This window comes from Idiotropiscis lumnitzeri, chromosome 3, assembly GCF_059441095.1.
Source record: "Idiotropiscis lumnitzeri isolate Australia: NSW breed Sydney's pygmy pipehorse chromosome 3, RoL_Ilum_1.0, whole genome shotgun sequence".
NCBI classification, from domain to species: domain Eukaryota; kingdom Metazoa; phylum Chordata; class Actinopteri; order Syngnathiformes; family Syngnathidae; genus Idiotropiscis; species Idiotropiscis lumnitzeri.
In genome coordinates, this window is record NC_142393.1 from 21,515,210 (window position 1) to 21,535,824 (window position 20,615).

Here is a 20,615-nt window from a genome sequence, read left to right on the forward strand (position 1 = left end):
TAGAAAAAAAACACGTGTTTTCTGAAGTAAACAGTTAGCTGAAAGACCTTCAAAAATAAGAGCTAAATGAAACTGTCACCACACATGTTTGCCCAATTTAAAACGCTGTCCCATACCAATAGTAAAAATTAAACCTAACATTTATCTCCAGTGATTTATTTTATGTATTTCTATCCAGTTTTCTACTGCACACTGGCCCTCAAATAATATTATTTTGAAAACAACATAAGGAAGTTATGTAAAAGATGTAAGGTGACTTGTATTCGTGACACCCAAAACAACAACTGAATGTGGCGTTTAACTCCCAATGCGCTTTCCAATTAACAACAATACAGTGTTACAATCTAACTTTTCTCAGTGATTCATGATTTAACCATTTTCAGACTCTTGGCTTGTCCGCCATTTAAAAAAGCAAAACAAAAAGACAACCCCGTGTAAATTGCAGCGGTAGCTAGCACACGATGCTAATACACTTGTCAATAAGTCTTATTTTAATCCAAAGCTACATTTTTGCACCTTTTCGTTGTTTTACACTGCGATGAATGAGATAGCTGGTGTCGCAATGCTTCTGGTGTCACGCAATTTTCCTTAACTGTGATTTCTTGCCATTTTTGCACTTTGAATGGCATAACTTCTCAGGTAGGTTATCCATCAACTTCCTTTCTCCTCTAACTTTAATTTATCATACTGATCTTTCATTGTACACCGTGCACGTCCACATTATATGGCTTAACATTACTATGTAATAATATACTTTAAAAAAATGCTTTTGCATTATTTGCACTTTTCTTTCTCCTCTCTCCTTCCTTCCCCTCGACCCGCTACTTATTCATACACCCTGACATTCATTTTCCTTCCTTCCTTCCTACCTTCCTTCCTTCCTTCCTCCCTTGCTTCCTTCCTTCCTTTCTTCCTTGCTTCCTTCCTTCCTTCCTTCCTACCTTCCTTCCTCACCTTCCTTCCATCCTTTGTCCCTCCCTGCCTCCCACCCTTCTTTCCTTCCTTCCTTCCTTCCTGTCCTTTACCTGCTCAAAACAGCTTTGACATCCACTTTCTTTGTTATATCCTCAAATGAGATGCCATTCATCCAGTAAAAAAAAAAAAAAAAAACATGCAGTAAACATACATGGACAGTTAAAGTAACAATTAATGAGGAACCAAAACAAACGCTTTCTGGCCTTCTTTGTGTTTTCCGAACACCGCTCTCAATTCTCTTATATTTTCCATTGCAGAGGCCAACTCATCTTCGCTTATCCATGATGTGGCTGCGTGTGACTTTCTTCCTACTGTGCACAAGTGCAGTTCGCTGCACAGACATGTTCAACACGTCAGGCCTGCTGCTCGACTTCACGGCTATGGACTTTTATGACAAAATAAATTCTGGGAAAATGGTCTTCATTTATTTTGAGAATCAAGGTACTGCAGTGGCACAGTAACCAATTCACTTGCTTATGAGTGCCAAGAATGAATGATTTCTTCCTGTTCTCCTCTGGCATCAGTCTCCCAAACCATCTCTCTCTTCTTGGGGGAATTAAAAAAGTCTGCATATGTCCTGAAAGATTATGGAATACTGGTGGGCAAGGTAACACATCATGTTATGACCCTTGAGAATGGGTATAGATATACAAAACATGATTACTTTGTTGTTGATATTGAGACAGGACACCCACGTGACACTAATGTATTTTTTTGTAGATCAACTGCAAAAAGGAGATGGTTCCCTCATACTGCACGAAAGCGACGGTGCAAAATACTGCTTTTCTTTTCAGGTATGTGGAGTGGAACTAGTACCCAGTACATACTGTTCGCAATAACAGTGGTCTTCCCAGTAAGACACACATAATTTCTTTCATTGGGGATGTTGATTTTTTTCTTAACTCCAAATTTCTTTCTTTGAAGGGATGGTAAGGAGTTCTTGAGTTTCGAGTTGGATACTGTGTTTGACGTCAACTCCATTGTCTCTGAAGTCCTGTTGTAAGTAAGCAAACAGTCCCTCATACCAAGAACAGTGCACCGATGCTATTGTTTTCAGACCGATTGTGATTATAAGTATTGAGTCCTTAAAGATGAAGAGCACCGATCCTTGACAATACCATTCCTTGTTGCAATTGTGCTGAAAAAGTGTTTTATTGTAATCAAAACGGTTAAAAAGCAAAACAAATAAGGCAAGCTTCTCTGAAATGGGATATGTTTTACTCAAATCTGACAATTTTCTTTTTTAATAACGATTTGTCATTACTGAAGGAGAATCTGATATTTTTTCAAACTAACGTCACTGCTGTATGTAAAAGTACATCCCAAGTAAACAGTACCTTTAACTTACACCTTTAATTCAATGATCTTTAAAATCAGACAAACCCATTTCAACCAATACCTATTTGTGTGGACATGGCTTTATTCTCAATGGTCAAAGTCACAATTCAGATTTGTCATCTGCGCAGCTTCTACGGTGAACAAACACAGTCTCTCATTTGCCCTTCAGTGCCATTTTACGTGACGAGGTCAAGTACGTGCATTCGGACGCCGATCTCTTGGTCATGGAGAAGTCAGTCAGAGGAAAGAAGGATATCGTGCTGGGTTATGTCAGCAGTCTTGGCACACAAGGTATGGACATCATTGATCAAATATACATGCAGGTGTCGTGGTTCACATGGCTGACTTGAACATACAAGAAATGGCCACTGCCTGCATTATCTCAAGACACTGATATCCAGACCTGAGTGATTGGAAAATGTAAACTGCTGCTTTAAAGCTAGCCTACCATTAACCTGTTGTGTCTGCATTGCTTTAGAGCACAGATCAGTCATGGAGACGGCTTATGTGTACGGATCTAAATACCAGTTCATCCTCATAACTGGAGGTCCTGTCTTGAAGCACTTGGGGTATGTTTGTCTGCTGTTACCATCTCATTGCGGATGACAAACATGAATTAGAATTCTTTCTTTTAATTAAAAATAAATATGTTGATTTAAATGACTGCTCTAATTTCCTTTTAGTGTTCACAGTGCCTCTCCGTTGTCTCGTGTGTGGTTCCTCCACTGCGTAGCTCCCTCCTCTGAGCGCTGCCCTTTGACCCCAATGAGGACGCCACTGTCCACACTAAGCCTGCACACCTTTCTGCAACTCATGGAGGCGCCACTGTTGGTAACCTGGCCACTTTGCTTTCAGACAAATGCCAAAAGAAAGGAATACATCTTTTACAGACCTGTAATTCATTTTCATTGTGTGTGTTTTCTATCTTTTACTGCGGCATCTTTGTCACCAGTCAGAAGTATACAAAGACCCCGCTGCTGTTCCAAGCCCGCAATTCCCATACCAACAGACACCCCAAGTCTTTCTTTTCTCACATTCCGAAACGGAGCAACTGGACCGAGAAACGGCCATCGCACTGGCCTGGAGGCTCCGGGGCATCGTCCTGCTCACGCTTGTGCACAGGTGAGATGCAAAGGACATGATCACTGCTCTTGCAATTTATTTATTTATTTTTGGTAATCTGACTAATGGAGTGGATCTTATCTTTGTGGTATCAGGAAGAGCCCTGCGGTGAAAACTCCTCTTGAATATAATGCTGCTTACAGGCTGCCGGACAAGGTTTGGTGATTGTTTACAATATTTCTGAATACAGTGGGGTCGTGATACGAGAGAGCCAATTCCCAAGGTCTTTGTGTTATGAGCTGTCGTTCGACAATTTTTTATATGTTTTTGGTTTGATGTGTGAGCAATAATTGGCGATACATGAGCTGAATGTTCGCAGTGAAGTCCAACTCGCTTTACAATAAACAAGCTGTTTATTGCCACTCCCAGTAGAGGTTTATTGTCAAACTAAACATTAAACAAAGAGAATTACAAGTTTATTGAAAACAACCCCATCATTTATCCTTATTAAAGTCAGTTTGACGCTAATAAAAATGCCAAACACCATAAACAGAGTAAAATACTATCGTTATTGCGGTGCTATTGCCCTTTAAGCAAGGGATGTTTGAATTCAATCTGGGGAGCAACACAAGTAGACAGCCAATATACCAACACTCACAGGCTTGTATGTGTTCTTTATCCTTTGCAAAAAATGACAAATATCACTGCATCTTTCCAAGTCCAGTTGTGAAACAATTATTCATGTGTATATCTGGACTATACTGCCCCCTAGTGGCAATGGTGCGTGCACACCAGAGGGAGCAGAATAATGTCCATTGAATGGGAGCAAAAAATGTGGCATAAACTGTTTATTATTTACATTCTCTCTAATTACGCCATGACTGTATGTTTTTAAAAATTACAATTTTGTAGAGTGCAAATTGTCTGGTTAAAAACATTTTTGGGAGGCTGGAACAGATTGTTGGCATTTCCAGTTTTCAGGTTTTCGAGTTATGTGCATGGTCAAAGAGCAATTTAAACTTATATCTCAAGGCTCCATTCTGTTTTCAATCCCCTTTTTACCTTGTTGCCTGTGTCATACTAACTTCTAGGGGTCCGAGGCCACCTTCTTGACCTTAGAAAACCTGGATGAGCTCTTGGAGCTCTTCCTTCATCACGAGGGAGATGAAATGCAAGATGAGTGTAATATTGAAGACGACGTGTCTAATGGTAACGTTGAGAAATTGAGAATGGATGACCACAAGCCGTGGAGGAAGGACAATGAGGGAGATGTGTTTTCATTTTTGTCCTCCAGGGGAGTTGGAAGATGAGATTGTGGCATCCGTCTATTTGAACCGAGGCCAAATGGTGTACATGGACTCCATTACCCAACTGACATCTGATGACTTCTCTGATGCAGTAGTCCAAAGCGGCCTCACAGTGGTGCTTTTCTACCTCAAATGTACGTCTGTCTCTCGCTTTTCTGGTGATTTGTCCTTGAACATGTTCACTTTATTTTAATGTCATAGAAATAACTCAACTCTTAACTCACCCTGTCAAGTTGGCGAAGGCAAATATACGGTACTATGAGAAACAGGCCACCAATAGTGTTGTTGTTATGATGTCACCTTTTTTACATATAAACCTGTAAAATAGAACAGATACATTTAGCGCAGTTACACAGATGCAACAGAATCAATTATGACAAAAACTTTGTTGACGGGAAATACATGAGACAAGCAAAAAAATCATCTTGTATTGATATGGATATTTTTTTTTACATTTGGCCCAACCTCAAAGAGTCATAATGGTACCACTTGTCTGTTGGTCTTAATCCTCCATTAACCACGCCGTAGACTGTTAACTAATGAATTCTGAGGCAAACAAACACCAAGATGGTGCTTTGTTTTTTTTCCCCCCGCTTATATTCACAGTTTTACCTTGGTGGAGGTACTGTATGTAGTCTACTGAGTGATATTTGAGTTATATAAGAGCATTATAGCATATCTCATAGAGCAACTATGACCAAGAAAAAGCCATTAAGTCATAATGGCACCTGAAATGTTGTACAGTTTGTTCCCATATTAGATTCAACCAAGGCTGGAACTTGACCTCTTATCTGTCAAGATCTTACATAAGGCGAACATTTCACACATTTCAAATTGCCCTGAAAAAGACAGACAAAGATTAAAGAGGCAGAAAATGTCCCCATGTTAAATCTAAAATTGTGCCAATTGTGACATTGAAACAAAATATAATGTGACTTAATTTGACCAATAGCTTTTAAAGTGTTGCATAAAATAAACAAAACTGAACATCAAAAACAGACAAACAGAAACAAACAAGACTGCATCGTAAAATTCACCTTTGTTAGATTAAAAACCATGAACAGGAAGTGAGCATCCTTTTTCTACCTGTAATCCTGTTCAGTGTCACTGGGAAGATGGAGCCTATCCCTGCTGTCTTCAGGCAACAGGAAGACTACCGTTGATTGGTCACCAGTCAATCACATGGCTCAGACAAACAACCATTCGCATTCAATTGCACGCTCTAAGTCACTGAGCGAGATGGAATCAAAAACACTGTTATGTGCATTTTATTAATTGTAGTTTCTAATACCACCACCAGGGGATGCTGTTTCAATGTCCTTCCTCAGCTCATTTACAGAAGTGGCAGAGAGGCTTGCAGGTAATTACTACTTGCTGACAGTATGAAGTGTTTTTTTTTACTCTTTAAGACGTAAATGTGAGTGCTCTTATTTTATATGTGCATGGATTAATACTCTTTTTATTGCATTTCTAGATGCTGGCATTGTTGATGTTCACATGAGTGCAGTGGATTGTGGAGAGTGGACCGACATCTGCGCTGCTCGGCTTGTAGGCTCCCGTCCAATCTCATTTCAGCCAATCACTACCTTCCCAAGTGTCCTGCTACTCCGCCCACTTGAGCCAATTCAGGAGTACAGAGGAATACTGGGATTTGAGCCGCTTCTTCGCTTCATTTTACTGTGAGATGCTACTGGATTACTTTCCTTAATTTTTATGTTGAATGAAAGGGAAATGTGGGAATATGGTTTGGAATTTCATAGACTTTGCCATACACCAAAAAAGCGATACTCAGAAAAAAATTGGGACGACACAAATTGTTTGCTTTAGATGACCACGATATATGATTTTGTGGGCTAGACCTGGTTCCAGAGTCTTGAGTTTGGCAAATGTGTTCTAAGGCCCACTAAAATATCATCAACATAAAAATTACATGACAGCGGATGCCATTAGCTGATGAAGCAAATATTGTGATGCTATCAGAAGTTTTAGATCGGATGAAGAAAGCTGAGGAAAAACATCTCAAAGGAATGTTTGTCTTGGACATTGTTGCAGCTGTGATAATACACCACACTGAAGATGACTCCACAAAATGTGTGTGTGTGTGATGAGGATCATTAAAAATACTTTATCTTCACCACCCCAAGTAAACACACACAGGAAACACATTATAAGCAGAGCTTTTTGTAAACACACAAAAATAGACAAATTGGCAAAGGTTTTTTAGTTGTAGAGAAAACGCTGGTGCTGACATTGGCTATTGTGCTTGATACCGATCGATCTTGATCTTATTTACTGTTTGTGTCTCGGGTGATGATGTTGCTCAGGGCCGTGATTGACAGGAGACCTAGAAAAAGGTTTTGTCAATTTGTGTTATTGAAGTAGTGAGGCCCAAAGTACCAAATCCTTGACGGGACCGCCATTTGTGTCAATACGTCCATTGTCCGTCATCCAGGAGCCGTCCGGCCTCTCCCCAGGTATTGTCTACTCAGCAGGAAGTGACATCATTCCTTCATGGGACGCTCCACCCTGATCTAGCCGGCTATATTCCTGACAAAATTGTCGGATTGTTTAGGACGCACACACTTTCAGGTAATAGATCAAATTTGTGAGTGGTCTGTATAGGTGACAATGAGCTCCGAAAATAAGATATTCCTTTTTGGAAAATGAAGTTTAAACCATGCCAAAATGCACGACTGAAATGTGAGATAATAAAAGATGTATTTGGAGTTTTTGTGAAGCAATTGCCATGTGTCTGGTTGTGTTGGCAGGTGCGCCAGTTTTCAATGAAGCAGCAAAGTCGTTGCGAGGGAGGGTGATGAGTGCCCTGCTGACAGATGTGCTGGCACAGGAATGGTAGGCGCTGTGAATTGCTTTTTACTTTCAAGGTTGTCTCTGACTGTGAAATTCCACTGCTTATTTTTCTTTGAGTTTGCTGCTATCACGTAAAAATCGACAAGAAAGTCTTCACGGGAAAACACTGAAGACTTTGATTGAATGAAAATCATTCAGTGTACAGGACAGGTTGTATAACAACAATTTACCGTCCGCTCAAAATAACTCGTAGGCCTGTCAAAAGTGCTGGCAACAAAAGTGAGGACACCTGAAGTGAAAAATTCCAGATTTTGCCCTAATTGTCAATATTTTGTGTACCATTATTTACCGGCACTGCTTCAACCCTCTTGGGCTTTGAGTTCACCAGAGGTTCACAGATTCACTGAAATCCTCTTCTATTTCCACTCCTCCATGATGACATCATAGCGCTGATTGATATCAGAAATCTTGCACTTCTCCATAGTGGAGTGTGAGGATGTGGGACATTCTAAAACCTGTTGGAGACATCCTTGACCAGTCTATCAATGTTATCTTCAGCTTCTTTAGCAAGGCAGTGTTCATTGTGTTGGTGTGTCTAGAGTCGGCATCGTGTTGGAATTCTGCTCAAAGGGAGGCACTCTAGCTCTGATTTATTGTCACACATGTCGTATATATTAAAAAAAATGGGTGTAGTCATTTGTGTATATTTCTTTGTGTGTGTATTTGTGTGCTCCATATGTGCTTTGTAGGGCCGCCGACCTCTCTGTCAACCTTCCAGCAGTTTTAGTGTTTCAATCTTGGAAGAGACACTCCCAGCCCTCTGTGTTGTCGCAGTTCTCCTCGGTAGATAACTTGGTCTCCCGCATTGAAGCTGCACTGCTGCATCCTTTGGTAATTTTTATTTTAAACTTTTTGTCTGTTGTCTTTGGCCTGTGGGAGTGAAGTGCTAATATTTTACAGTAGCCTCGCAAAATACTGCCTCATCAGAGCCTTAACAGTAAATCTGGTGTCCATTTTTTTTTTTTTGCGCAGAAACGAACAAGTCTGAATATTTCTACTATTGTAGCGTCACACTGTCTGTAAAAACTTGCCACTGTTCTGGTTAGGTGGCAATTTTCTGGCTGTCACAGATACAGGACGCCACCTGTGTACAAATGTCCTTTTGCAATGCAGGACCGGTGTCCATGATATATAAAATACTAGTTAGATGGTGAAATTTCTTTCCACACAACATTGGCCGGAGAAGAAAAATGTGAGACTTTACACATTTTTGGAATTGAGTTAGGCCCAAGATAAGGTCCAAGCCACAGTTACAAACACCATTTATGGAAACAAGGTTATAATAACTTGAATCTTTTAATTGAATTTTTTTTTCTCTGCTGTATTGTCAGCCTGAACTGACAGTGGAAAACCTGCCATCCTACCTGAGCCTGGGGAAAGCTCTTCTCTTGCTGTTTGTTGGAGAAGAGGAGGACGATATTGGGCTGAGGCAGAATAAGCTGCTGCTGGAGGAGATGAAAGGAGTGCTGGAATTGGGAGGCGAGAGGATGGAGCAATATTTAACCTGCTGGATCCATCTGTATGCTGTATTTACATTATACATTCATTTTTATATATTTGCATACACTTTGTCAATTGTGTTTGCTAGTTTATATACTTTTTTCATGTCCCATGCACTTTAGTTATAAAGCTTTAAATGTTCATCAAAATAGAGACAGTGGTTTTATTCCTTAAATTTAATTTTAATGTTGTTAGAAATGACTATAACATTTACACAGTTTGAAAATTAGGATCATGCTTCTATATAAGAAAATAAAACCGGTATTTTTATTGTTTGATATAAAAAAAGAAAAACCCTGCTTCAGGTCCCTGAGATTAACCTGCAAAAAAGTTGTTCTTCAGCATAGCAAGGTTGGTCCTCAAATGAAGTCCTTGATTAGCAAAGTTATGACTATTATTGTTTTCAGGAGCAAAAAAAAAAAACATTTAAGAGGAAAAAAAAAAACTCAAGAGGTCAGAATGATAGCGATTGTCAATGGACAGTGACGCTATTTAATTTCTTCATTGTTGCATCCTATAAATTAGAACAGTTCATTCATTTAAATAGTTCACGTTAGAAAATGAAACTCATGTTATTCAGATTCATTAAATACAGAAAAATAAATTCAATTCCTACCAAACTTAAACAAACCCCGAAACAAACTGAAAGTTGTGACATTAATACTTCCCACCTGTAGCAGGAGTAGAAAAAAAAAAAGGCACACACAAGACTAATCTTTTATTTTGCCTTAAATCCAACACTATTCTATTGCAGTGGTCGTACTCCAGCTGGCATGTCGGTCCTGGGCTCCTATCTGGGTTCGATGCCCCCCCTTCCTGCTCTGGTTCTCACTCATTTGCCCACTGGACATGAAGTTTATGAGTATCCAACCAACACACCCATCACAGCCCAGTCCGTCTTGCAATGGCTGCAAAGAGTGGAGGAAGCCAGAGAGTCTCCTGCAGGTAAGGAACCCAATGACTCGAACGCTGCAAGTGAATCAGTTCCACAAGCGGAAGAGCCTCATAGAAGATTGCATTTTAAAAGCTGGTGGATAGGTTTTGAAAAGCTCTCTTACTCAAAATTGTAGACATGGGTCCCCAGACCTCAACCCCATTGAAAACCTGTGGCGGGGGCAAACAAATAAGTATAGAGGAGAGGACACAGTCATTGGATGATTGTGAAGAGGAATGGTAAAAGATAATTTTTTCCTTATCCTCCCATCTTGTGGAACATTATAGCAAAAGATTAGGTGCCGTTCTGTTGGCCAAAGCGGTTGTTCAAAGTATTAATTAACATCAGGTGTGCTAATAATTGTGGCACATATGATTTGATTTAAAATGATTATTTAATTGTGTGGGATTTTCTCTTTCCCACTGCATAAATGCACTTGAATGAAACCCCGGTTTTCACACTTTAAAAAAAAAAGATCCTATATTACTAAGAAAATAATTTCATTTATTAGAAGATAAAGATAAAATTTTGGAGGGTGCTGTATATAATATTAATGATAATAGCCATGTTTAAATCATCCATCCATTATTATCACCATTTTTCCCCCTGATTGGCTTTGCTTTAATTTCGAGACCTGCAAGGACCCTGTACATAAAAGCAATTCAAAACAAACTGTTCAAAGTAAAAAAAAAAAAAAAATAAAAAATGATAATAATAAAGTGGTTGAAAGAGCACAAGCCGTTGTTTCCATCGCCCCACTGTCTAAACGACCGGTGGTTGATTGCAATCTGTTCTAATTAGCGGTGATAGACTATATTCAATTAGCAAATGGTGTTTACTTTAACGGAGACGTACAATCGAGTAATTCGCTTTACAATGAAACTGCAGTAAGTAAACCGCGATAGAGAGAGAGGCGAAAATAATAGACTGTTGCGTAAATAATACTTGCTTCAGTGTTTTTATGTTAAAGTAAATGTTCAAAATAACGTACGACGCATGGAAAGCATTTACACTATTTTAAGAATAGCGTATTATGTATTTTGTGTGTGTGCGTGTGTGTGTTGGTTGGTATGTATCTCTGCAGTTGTGTGCACATGGAGTGAATGTTGTTTTTTTTATCAGTGTTTGTTCAAGGTTGCAAACCATTGCTGAGACGTTAGCCAGACATTCCCAAAAAGTTTTTTCGCCTACAGATTTTGAACTTTTGTTGTTCGAGACCATTAAAATTGTTGCAGAACACCTTTGTAACCTTGAACAAAACCCTGACAATAAAACATTTGCTACGTGTTTACCCTTGCAAACTTTCGCCTTTCAGTAAAATGCAGCCTTTCAGAGGCCAAATAGCAAATATGGAGTTATATTCTGTACATATAGAAAAGCATTATGCAAATTGCATGGAAGTCCAAATGAGTACTGTCCCACAACAGTGCCATCATTAAAATAATAATAGATTGTATTTTGCAATGAGTCAACATTTCTGTCATTATAATTTGAAGCAGAATATAATTCAGAAAAGATGACCTCATTTACTACTTTGCCTGTTGTAATGGCTGGGAAATGTTTTTCAGAGCCATTAAAGTAAAACTTGAGTCGCGCCTGCTGTGAGTGTGCTAAGTGCAATGTGGGATAATGTGTTGTTGTTTATACCATAATTAACATAATGTGTGGCAACACGTATTGTGCTCTAGCTTCATATTACTTGGAAAGTCATTTAGATGTTGTTCTCTGGCACTTTTAAACTTTTCATTTACATTACATTAGCAGGGCTCCCATCATAGTCATTGAAATGTATATTTGTATTTTCTTTTTATGTGGAAACAATATTTGAATTATGTCATTCTTAAGATTTAATTGATGAATTGGTCTCTGTCTGTAGGGATGTTAGGGAAAGATGACTGGCCTCCCTCTGTCGAGTTTCATGACTTTCTAAAAAGCATGGATGAGGAGGACTCTGGCTTTGCTAAACAGCGTGTTCCTAACGTGGACGACAAGGAAGCGGAGGCGGATGAGGCCGAGTTGACTGTGGAGGAAGCAAGAACAGATTCCTCCTACCACACGCCTCATCACTCAGAATTATGACACACGACTGGGTTATCAAATCAAGGTATACCCGGTCCCCCACCAAGTCTGCTGTGATTGTACGTGAATGTATTGTACTTAAAAGTTAAATACAAATGAATTGTAAAACAAATATATTTTACTGGATTAAAAAAAAAGACACTGTAACATAATGCACAGTCGGAACATTTCATTTTGTGATTTTTATCGTACCACTAGAGCAGGCGTGGGCATACTACGGCCCGGGGGCCACATGCGGCCCGTTAAACATTTTAATCCAGCCCGCTGAACTTGAAAAAAATGAAATGAATAAACCTTGTTAATGTTTTATTTTATAAATACTCTGGTGTGTCTTACAGATATTTTGTTGGAATGCTTTTGTTCATTTTCATTTAAAATTAAATATCTTTTTTCTTCGATGAGTTGAAGTAACCAAAACACTCCATCCACCTGCTCCTGGTCGGGCCCCTCTGTCAAATTTTAGAACCCATTGTGGCCCACCAATCAAAAAGTTTGCCCCCCCCCCCCCATGCACTAGAGGAAGCCTGTGTACTAATCTTTACAAATTACTGGGGAAGTACTGAACATGCTTATGATGACTGGATTTTAATCACCAGGGATTACTTTGAAAGATGTATTTTTGTATTTTCTTGTTGCTGTAAAAAAAAAAACATTTTATGGGTGTCTTGGTTGAGTATTTGTTAGCTCATGTTCTTGAACTAAATCACTCCAATTCTAGTGTCCTTATATTAAGGTCACTATGTGTTGAAAATTAGTCTGACTATATTTCCCACTACAAACTATTCCGTAATCGCAACTACATCGCATTCCTTCATTGAATTTGCAAAAGCATGGCCCAAAGGAGTGCAGTTTAAACAAAGTATTAAAAACCATCTATCAGTGCAAAAACAGTACATAATGTACACAAACTGAAAAAAAATGACACTGTCACCAAATAAATCATATAAAGCAGTATAGAACCGTATCCAGTTTCCTTTTTTCATATGGTAACACTGTATTTGTTTTTAGAAGCTTAAATGTGTAGTCTCTACTTTGTGTGAAGAAAATCAGATTCATCCGTTCAAGCTCCTTGTGTCCAAATTTGCACCATTTTACAGGTTTATGTAAGTTATGCTCTGTGCTGATATGATTAATTTTGACAGATTTGAAGTTAAGCAGTCCGAAATGAGATTTCTGCTTCATGATGTCAGAGTTCAGCTCATTGGCTGAAGCTCAAGTTCAGTAAGTGATGAAAGCTGGGATGAGAACACTTCTTTTCTCTCCGGCCACTTCATTAGGAACACTTGCACAAATGAGGCCAAATATTTGAGATGCATAAAAGATTCCACCTTTATACTGGATTTTCCTCAACACTGTCAGAGAGGTATGCATGCTACAGTATGTTTATTATTGTGGAGTGGGCCACCGCTGCTTTGAAAACTTCAGTGTCAGTCTAGAGAAGGATTTTTCCACTGTGCAGTTGTGTCAGTTCTTGAGGGGCTCACTATTTGCTTTGGGGATTAAATCTTGCGCTGTGCCTCTCCTCAAGTGTTTTTTTTTTTTTTTTTTGTCATCTATGGTAGTGCCACAATCAGCTCGGAGAGACTTTCTGCTTGAGCCTGAAATTAAAAATGCACATTGCCTCTGTATGTTTGCCTCTGACTTGAACTTTTGTGTTTAGCAGACCCATACAATTACCCAAATCACCTTGAGTGCAGCTGCAGGCACTTTGATAAATTGCCAATAATAAAAAGTCACTAAATATAGCCACAATGTCACTAAATTGGCAACAGTGAAGCAGAGAAACTCAGTGTGGGGGCACTTTATATGCAAATGAAGAGGGCTGCTACAGCGGGGCATAAAATTCAAATGGCACCTTCACAGACACATTTTTTGCAAATAGGCAGATAAAAGATTTACCTGTTTCATTACATAATTAATATGTGGGCAGGACATTTTTCTACATCTTTAATAAATTGTATATATGAAAATTCAAATTGAAGGGAAGGCTCATCCAAAATGGCAGCCCTGCCAATGTTTACACACAGTCAATAACCCTTTAAAAACCCATAAATTGCCAGTATTCGGGTTTCTAAAGGCAATTTAATCACATGAAAACCCTAAATATGCTCCTAAAAGGGTCATTCCGAATGTTTCTCATTTTGACCATAACTCGAATATTGACTGCATGTAAACGTAATGGCTGTAGTTTTCCTATGATGTCGTGCCCCCTCTGGACAGTGGATACGCTCACGGCCGCCATGTTGGAGGTCAATGCTTTATTTTCCAGCTGTGTGAACAGAATTTGATTGGCAGACAACATCAAATAATGTCGAATTGCTGTGCAGCGTTGGGCAGCAACAATCTTGGTAGAAGAAGCAAAATGGTATTTCACCATTTACCGGCACCAATTTGGAATGAGGGCCAAAAAACAGAACACGTGTCAAGAAAAAGAGGAGAATTGTGGCTTTCACAAAGTTCAGTCGTCTTTAGTAAGTGATGAAACATTTCCTTTTTAAGTTGAACCTTCCCCACTTGAATGGAGATCCATGTTGACTGGCCAGCAAATCTTAACCAGGAAAATATTTGCAATTGTTGCTGGCATCTGTGTTCTGCTAGCATTTGTATTTTCCTGCCAACTTCCTCTCTCTTTTACTTTGTGGTATACCCACTGGCAATTGTTAAAAACTACTTTATCCCACTGTGTGTGGCAGCAAAACAATAACTTGGAGTGATGCAGAGAACCAAGTGCTTGCAGCTTCGTGGCTTTTGCAATAGCTCGCTAGTGAGACAACCTTTTGCACAACAAAATAATCAACGTTGGCTCTGACGTCACTGACACAAATGTCATTTCCATTTAATTAACGTAACGTGTTGACAATGTCATGTTTTTATTCCGTCAATTTAGACCAAACATTTCATTTATTGATGCTAAATGCACCAATGACAGCAACATGATCAATACTGTAGCGATGGTGACGCCAGCACTTCCCAGCATGCTTGTAAATTGTTGCATCCAGCGCTACATCACAGTATTGTGTCTTTGCCACTGCATCCAGAGTTTCTCCGTTTTCTGTCAACTTTTGCACTCATCGTAGCACTTCGAGCTCAAATGTAAAATTGATCCAATAACTAATATTAAATGATTACAGAAGGTAACTCCTGAGAAGAGCGTCGTATCCATCCACAGACTCCGCTGATGGAATTTCCTGTTAAAAAAGGATTGTTTTCCCAAACTAAAAGCGATTTGTACTTGTAAGTCTGCGGCAGTACGGGTCCGAGTCTTCATGAGTCACTCAACAGTATTTTAGTTATCGCGCCCCATGCCACCATGTTTAATTCATTTATTTATTTATTTTTATTCATTTATTTATTTAAATTTGTTTATTTAATTTATGTATTTATTTTTATTTATTTATCATTTGATTTCAAATTTGGCATTTTTGGGAGCCCCCTACTGGCCAGGGGCCCCCAAGCAGCTGTTTAGTTCGCTCATGCCTCGGGACAGCTTAACTCCAGTGTGTTTTTCATTTTCACTGAGTGCAATCAGAGCATGCATTGGTATAAATATAGAAGTTACGTATTGAATAAGGCATTATAATAACTCAAATAGTCCTCATTCGACTCGGAGCCAGAACTTTCATCAAGCCATTTGATCTCCAGAGCAGCACTCGCCATGCATTTGCGTGCTAATGCTAATTACACAAAGACATTAGTGTTCGTTTGAGAGTTAAAGCGTAGCATATGCGTCATAGTCAAATCCCATGGTGACGATATCGCAAGGAATTCCCGGACTCCAATGGCCCCAATTTGCTTTGCCAAACCTTAACTTCCTTATTAAGGAAAAGAGGCACATCTCAGGGGATTCGGGAGTATGTCCATGATTTGTCCCATGTGGTTGTTGTTGCTCATGGAAATAATCACTAAAAACACAGAAATGACTTTAATTAAATTTAATTTAATTTAATTAAAATGTATTGAATATAAGAGGTTTTTTTTTTAAAGATTAAACGCAAATGGATTGCATTAAAAAGTTAAATATAACTGAAGTGTACTTGAAAGGTTAAAAAAAAGTACTATAAAGATTTAAATAATTTAAACAGACTTTATGCATGTCTAAAATATTCACTAGAATCTATTTGATTGTATTTCATGTTTTTAGTTTGTTATTATTTTAATTTCATCCGCACACACACCACCAATTCACTCTTATTCTGAACTCGGAACCTGCATATCTTAATGACACTTTCCCCCGCTTATTTGCGCTACCACATACTACTTTGCTCTAATTAAAAAAAAAAAAAAAAAAACGGTCCTCATGTCATTACTTGAACTTTTATTTACTTTTTAGTCACTTTGCAACTTTGCAACATGTGTGAGAGGACGCCAATCACACTTGACTTGAAAAATCACATTTATAAATGATCCTTCATATTGTGTCAATGCAATACTTGTTTTTGTTCCCATTTTTCATGATCACATATATTTTTGACATACACAAAAGACCTCTCAAATATTGTGTGCACTTCTCCACAATTGTGAGATATCCAGACGTTTAAACAGCATCGTTATCGCACAGGTGTGCCTTAGACTGCCCACAATGAGCCGCCACTCTAAATGTGCAGTTGCTTTCAAAGTTAGCGCTGTTTCCTTAAATCACAGCTTGGCTCGTACAATGAGAAGTTTGCAGATTGTGTGGGGACTCTCTCGGGAAGTAGTCCAATCAGATTATTCTGGCATGTTCAGACGTGTGTGTATGTGTGTGAGTGTACATCAAAGTGTATATATTTCCTTTTATGAGGCTGCAGGATGGAAAACTTCCTCCTTTTTGTGCCTCGCTTTGTCTTCTCATGTATGATCTGGTCAACATCTTCCTGTTTCAGTGATGTTCTTGAATCTCCAGAGACATGCGAGTGAATGCATGTGTGTGAGGGGCCGCCACGAGTGTAATTCAGGATTACCTTTCACACACGCACAACTGAGAAATTCTCTCAAAGCTCACATGAACTGCAGAAAGGCTCTCAAACTAGCAACTTTTTACTCACACGCACTACGGAAAACTCTCTAATGCCCTACTGAAAAGCTCTGATATATATTACTGAAAGGTTTTGATATACGCACTCCTGAAACACTCTCACATATTACTGATATTGTTTTTGCGCAAATCCACGACTGAAGCAATCTTGAGACCACAACTGAAATGCTCTCACGCAGACTTCTGTCATGTTCTCATAAACGCGTCTGAAACATTCTCATGCCAAATACTAAAACTCATGCTTACTACCAAAACTCTCCTACACACGACTAAAATTATCTCATACAAAAAAATTCTAATAAAAACTAATGAAAGACATTCACGCACTCTACTGAAACTTTCCCACATACAAATGAAATGCTCTCGCAGGCAATCCTTCAACACTCTCATACACAATATTGAAACACTCTCACACAATTATTTAACAATGTTCTTAGGGTACTTCTTGCTTACTGAGTGACTAACTTTTTTTCCAAGTGCTTGCATGGGTTTTCTCTGGGGACTCCCTCTCCCCAAAAACTCTAAATTGTCCATTGGTGTCAATGTTTGGTGTCAATGTTTTTTTGTTTTTTTTTGTGTATATGTGCCAAGAGAGAGGCTGGCCACCAGTCCATGGTGATCTCAGGCGCAAAGTCAGCTGTGATAGGCTTCAGCTCACTTACTACCCCAGTTTGGCCAAGTCATCCAAAAATCAGGTAGAATATGAACCACACCTTTTGAAAGTTGCGCAACTGGCCATGAGTCATACGTATGCTGAGCTTGATTGCTCGAGGCCCGGCTGGGTGTCTTCATTTATTGGTTAGTTGGAACCTGTTCTGACAGGCCTTCCTTCCATGAGCACACACCCACATGCACTGAAGAATGTGCAACCAGGGAGCAACACGACACCTCTTCCAACATCTTGGGGGGAAGTTTTGGAACAGGTTGATTTTATTTTATATGGCGATGATTGTTTTGTTGGTCTTTGAATCAGATGAGGTTGTTGGGTTAATCTTTAGATTTAGATTTGCTGGCAACTGTTGTTGTGCTTTCATACCAATATGTCTCTATTGTAGTAAAACCGCTCAAAGGATATGAATTTACTGCTCTCAACTGTGCAAACCAAATCCTATCTGATTGATTTGCATTATTAACATTGTGGACATCAATTTTCTCCCAAAACATGTCAAACCGTTTCAATCTAATCATGTTGCTCAAACAAAAGATGTAAGCCATTTCATCCGACAGAAACTGTCAGAACAAATATTTACACTGAACAATTTTCCACGTCTCATCTCGCTTCTACGACTGCGTTTGCACAGTAAATTGATAAAACAAGGACATTTTCAAGAAGGGCTTTGAAAACGCAGATATCCTGTGTTTGTATTTCGCCATTACTTCGGTTGATGTCTTTGCAACAGCTGCACGTTTACCCATGTAGGTTTCAAAGATAGCTATACTTCCCAGCTGCCGGGAGAACTCAGGAACACAATTGGCTAATTGATCGATAATTCATTATTTTGATGTCAATTTCTACTAATTTTAATCCCTCAATGGGAAATTGTTATTGTGCAGAGACTTTACTAAATCAAGGATAGTATGTGGGTTAAACTTTAAGCATAAATATTGTGACACAGAAATGTAAAATCATCCATACGTTTCCCCACTTAGTTAATAAATTGTATTTTGGGTTGATGCTTTTCAAGAGACCTCTTTTAGAATGAATGCCCTCTCGATTCTTCAGATCTAACATTGCGTCAGCATTTCATTTGGGAATGTATTTAATTTTGTGATGAATAAACTTATATTAACAGCAGAATGCTCCCCTTGTTAATGGTGAAGGTGGTGAGTGTTAATTTCCCGGTTCAGGTATGAAATTGGCATTTGGCATTTTTTTGGACCTAAGATGAGCACAGATGATCCAAGTGTCCATCTAAAAAAATACGACGATTGCTTCATATCCATTTAGGAACATAAAACACCCACTTTGTTTGATCCTGAGCATGCGATCAAAGTACACAGACCGAGTTCACCAGGTCAAAGATAAGAAATCATCCAAATCTTTGCACGTCCATCTCAGTAAAACCGTCGTGCAAATGAGCCAATTGTTCTTCTTTGCCCTCTTACCCCACAGCTATGTTTTTTCTCCGTGCACGACGACCCTTTGACCCATGACTAGCGGCTTGTTTAGTTTAACCTTTGACCTGACCAGAATCAGTACAAGAGACATTTTCTCCAAAAGCGCCAGGAGAGACCAGTGAACCAAACACATCATCTCCTTCCTTCCGCCGATTTCAGAGATGATCCAATTAAATGGACAATTCAAATTAATCACCCAATCAATTGTGTTGAATAAACTCAATTAGGTCTGTCATGTTTCTGTTTCCTGGCTGCTTTGGTGGATGCTAATTATTTATTAGTGTGACAGTACACATGCAGGATTCATTATGGCTCCATGGATGTCGACATTACTAATTTAACAACAAACATTTAATCCAATTATATCTATTTTGATTGGTTTATTTGCTTCCATGGTTGCCAGTGTTGAGCAGAAACAAACAGCAACATTTCTATAGTGCATTTTTGTTGGCACATTGTTACTTGTTGCTACATTGTGCACTTTGCTTATTAAAACATGAAAAGGGCAGGTTGAAATACGCCAAAAGGGACGGTGGTCAAGGAGAAATGTGCTTGCAAATTGGTACTGGCTTTCAACGTGTACGGCGGCGTCATAACTCTTGATAAATGCTATTATCTCACATTGACTGGCTAATGTCTGTGAAAGATAAAACAGCGAAGGCTAGAGAGGCGTTAGACCTTGCAGCAGGAAATAGAATCCATCGTCGGATTAGTGTCAGAGAAATACTAACTATTGCCTTACATTAAAACCAAGTCAAAATCTTTGCTTAAAATGTGGACCATTTAAGCTATTGAGATTTTTTTTTTTTTAAACAATCCCATGTGATGCACTCAGTCGGGTATGAGTCGGCCCTCCTCCACTATATAAGAACATGAATGCCTAACCAGGGTCGTAAATATCGCTGATGTTACCATTGAGTTGCATCAGGGCTCAGATGGCGTTAGCGGCCCATGAAGGACGGGGTGACAAAAACAGCTGTCCAGAATTCCCACACTTCCCTGATTTTGTAAATAGAATAGCTTGGGGCAGGTCAGTCATGTTGAGTGGCTGGTATCAAAGGAGGAAATGAGAATTTGTCCAATCACCTGTTAGTCACGACGAGTCTCCATGACGTGACGTGGAGTGCTCGAAAAAGAAAAGACAACAATTAGCATGATTAGGTTAATATTAAAATGACTCCTCAAAACCGGGCATGCGCTAGCGTGCTGCCGGAGTTGAGCGGTAGTTTGCCAGCTAGCTCGATCGACCTTTACCGCCACGGCGCGCTTCTCTGGGCGGTCAGATAAGCCTTTGGCATATCTTCAAATAGATTTAAAAGTCATAAAATAGAATGTAATTTATTGGAATATTTTTGGATGATGTTAATGTTCACTATATAATTGACAATATTCAAGTTGGTCGCCCTGCAAATATACC

General features: G+C 39.1%; 1 protein-coding gene across 1 annotated transcript; it reads left to right on the forward strand.

The window, feature by feature from the left end:
• The first annotated feature begins 262 nt into the window (after positions 1–262).
• Positions 263–12,566, forward strand: txndc16 (thioredoxin domain containing 16). The gene is made up of 20 exons (XM_088289146.1): positions 263–639; positions 1,233–1,416; positions 1,500–1,582; positions 1,696–1,769; positions 1,900–1,974; positions 2,483–2,604; positions 2,792–2,882; positions 2,997–3,144; positions 3,266–3,435; positions 3,531–3,591; positions 4,467–4,584; positions 4,670–4,816; positions 5,983–6,042; positions 6,157–6,361; positions 7,135–7,271; positions 7,451–7,535; positions 8,243–8,384; positions 8,885–9,072; positions 9,808–9,998; positions 11,864–12,566. Exons 2-20 carry the CDS (start codon positions 1,257–1,259, stop codon positions 12,064–12,066), a joined length of 2,460 nt encoding a protein of 819 aa, XP_088145272.1. The 5' UTR covers positions 263–639; positions 1,233–1,256; the 3' UTR covers positions 12,067–12,566.
• The last annotated feature ends 8,049 nt before the right edge of the window (positions 12,567–20,615 follow it).

What these genes read in the sequence shown, in the direction of transcription:
- txndc16 (XM_088289146.1), top strand. Translation starts at nt 1,257, where the DNA reads ATGATGTGGCTGCGTGTGACTTTCTTCCTACTGTGCACAAGTGCAGTT. An exon ending in CATTTATTTTGAGAATCAAG is followed by an intron (nt 1,417 to 1,499) that starts GTACTGCAGTGG and finishes CTCTGGCATCAG; the next exon opens with TCTCCCAAACCATCTCTCTC. An exon ending in TAGGACGCACACACTTTCAG is followed by an intron (nt 7,272 to 7,450) that starts GTAATAGATCAA and finishes TTGTGTTGGCAG; the next exon opens with GTGCGCCAGTTTTCAATGAA.